Raw genomic sequence first — 2923 nt, 5'->3', positions numbered from 1 at the left:
ACCATTGACCTTGCTGCAGGTAGATCCTACTGGAAAATCAGATAGGTATTGAACATAGTGCAGAATCTTCTCATCGTTCTAGGTTCTGCACCCTAGCCTTAACCCAAATCAGGAGAGCACATATCTCTAGCCAAAAGTAAAGAATGCTTATATCTTTTCAAAAGCAATTTTCTGTGTGGTTCTACTGGTCCTGATATTTCTGTTGACTCAAGAAACAGGCTAGTATAAAGAAAGATGTACACTGGTAGGCACCTTCATTAAGGGCAGAGGTAAAAGAAGACAGGAAAATAAAGGCATCTCTGGGTGATGCTCTCTAGTGTCATGGTTGTAATGGATTTTTTGTTTCTGCTGATTTTATGTTCTACTCGACCATTTCCCTGCAATGCCCATGTCCCATGGTCCTGTCGCCATATAGATAGCAAGATTTTTATACTCTTAATGATGTTGGAGGTATTTGAGTTGAAAAAGACCTTTGCAATAAAACCTTTTCAATACAATTATATCAAGTAGAATATGTTATATTAATGCTAACATAGTATGTATGAAACTTGATCTATGAAATTCAGTCTGGAAAAAACACCTTTCTAGAAAATTGTCTGTAGATTCTTTCCACTGGATTCTGAAGCTCCGTGATATCCCCAAGTCTGGTGACTGACATTCCCTTGTCAAAACTAAGCTCCTGTAATTGATGGAAGATTAAGCCTTCTAAGACTCAAGGCCTGCCTCCTAGACACACCAAGAAAGCCATCATTTGTGATGGTTTTGCTAAGTAGCTAGGGTACGACCACAGAGATGGCTCCAGGCCCAACTCTGCCCAGAAATAGCTGGCGTTGTCTGTCTCTTTAGAACCCAGGGATCTTTCCAACCCTTGACCTTGGAAGTGTCCCCTCCATCTTACTCTGCATATCTCTTCTGTTTTTATCCTCCACAGGGCAATTCTTTTCATGTAATTAAGAGGTAAAGTGAGAGTAGCAAGCTTCTCTGGAAATAAACCCAGCCATCTCACAATCCCTGTCCTCCTCATCTGTCCTCTCTTGGTTGGGAACAATGTTATAAAGTGTTCCTATTAAACATATTTTAAATTTTTCTGATTTTTAAATTTTATACATTATTTAGTTTTATCCCACTGGAAAATAAATATCAAACTAATTAAAATAAATGAAGAATACACTTGAAGGAGGAAGTCTGGTGCCCTATATTCTTGTCATTTCTGTGCATTAATTGGAGCAGAACTGTTCTCAAAGCACAATCAACTTTTAGGCTTTTTTCTACTTGAGTTCTAATTATGAAAACTAGCTTTATAAACTATATTTAAGTAACTGCATCTGATTACTGTTTGATGACAACAAAACATGATGCCACCAAGAAATAAGAAAGTCAGTTTTACTTCTCATGCTTAACAATTCATGTAACTTGCAAAAGGGCATTTACATATTTGAACTTCCTTATTCCTTATAAGGATAATATATATCTGCCCAAATACTATTTTAAATGAGGTAAGCCTGTTGCCTTCTCTGTAAGCCTGTTGAGGGCTGCTTTGATATCCTTGTTCCTCAAACTATAGATCAGAGGGTTTAACATGGGGATAATAATAACATAGAACACTGCTACTACTTTCTCTTCCTTCATGGATTGACTAGACTTGGGGCACAAGTACACAGAGAGGACTGTGCCATAGTAGAGTGTCACAGCTGCCAGGTGGGAGGCACAGGTATTGAAGGCCTTGGCACTACCTTTGCCTGAGGATATTTTCAAGACAGAAACTACAATGAAACCATAGGATAAGAGGACTATAAGCAAGGATCCCAAAACAATAATAACAGCTACCAGAGTGACAATTATTTGACTGATTAAGGGCTTAGAGCAAGACAAAGAAACTATCTGAGGTAAGTCACAGAAGAAGTGTTGAATGACATTTGGTCCACAGAAGGAAAGATTCAGAAAAGAGAGTGCTTCAGATAAGCTACTAAGAAACCCACTCACATAGGCCCCAGCTACCATCTTCACACAGAGTCCAGGGGCCATGATGGTTGAGTATTGCAGAGGGTGACCAATGGCTACATATCGGTCATAGGCCATGGCGGCCAACAGACAGAACTCAGTCAGACCCATCCAGGCCACAAAAAAATACTGAGTGGCACAGGCAATGAAGGAAATGTTTTTTTCATGTTTTAGGAAATCAGAAAGCATTCTTGGGCTAATGGAAGATGAATAGCAGATGTCCACAAATGACAGGGAACTGAGAAAACAGTACATGGGTGTGTGCAGGAGTGAATCCATCCAGATTAGAAAGATGAGGCCCAGGTTCCAGATAAGGGTGATGAAGTAGATCCCTAGGAATACTGGAAAAAGGATGAGCTGCAGCTCTTTTTCATCTGAAAGACCCAGGAGAATAAATACAGTCACAGAAGAGATGTTTCCATTCCATTCCATAGACGTGCTTGCTGGCATCTTCTGAACAAAAGATAGGACAAGAGAATGTTTATGTCCAAAAAGAGAGAGAGAAAGGATTCATCTTTTTTCATTCATTCATGTATCTGCCTCATTTTTCAACATTAAATTAGCAAAATTGAGTTAATAGAATCACATGTCATAGGCAATCATCAACTAAAACACCAGGACTTTTAATACTAATTCTTATAAAATTAATTAAATGTTGTAAGGATTTTTCCAACTCTTGCCACCAGACTGAACCTTCCTTAGTCAGGCATAGAATCATTTATTTTAAAGAATACTCAGAATAGTGAAAGTAACCCATCCTTTCTCCTTGACTATTTTGTAGTGATTCTTATTATTGAACCCATTCTGAATTGTTCCTGCCATTTGATTTTGTCTGATAGTATACCAGTAAGAATCTATTCACCCTCAAGATGAGGCTACCAAGATAGAAAGGTGAAGGACCTAAACATCTATCCCACAACCA

General features: G+C 38.6%; 1 protein-coding gene across 1 annotated transcript; it reads right to left on the bottom strand.

Moving 5' to 3' along the window:
- Positions 1-1482: 1482 nt before the first annotated feature.
- On the bottom strand, positions 1483-2451 carry LOC101660945 (olfactory receptor 5A1-like). Its single transcript, XM_004715003.1, has one exon. The coding sequence runs from the start codon at positions 2449-2451 to the stop codon at positions 1483-1485; it is 969 nt and encodes a 322-aa protein (XP_004715060.1).
- Between the last annotated feature and the right edge of the window lie 472 nt (positions 2452-2923).

Source organism: Echinops telfairi, unplaced genomic scaffold (assembly GCF_000313985.2).
Source record: "Echinops telfairi isolate 266 unplaced genomic scaffold, ASM31398v2 ScPeMD7_7416;HRSCAF=8454, whole genome shotgun sequence".
Classification (NCBI taxonomy): domain Eukaryota; kingdom Metazoa; phylum Chordata; class Mammalia; order Afrosoricida; family Tenrecidae; genus Echinops; species Echinops telfairi.
Note: the sequence above shows the minus strand (reverse complement) of the source record. Positions and strands in the feature narration are given on the sequence as shown.

Excerpts from the sequence above, each read along its gene's own strand:
- LOC101660945 (XM_004715003.1), bottom strand. The coding sequence starts at position 2,451 with ATGCCAGCAAGCACGTCTATGGAATGGAATGGAAACATCTCTTCTGTG.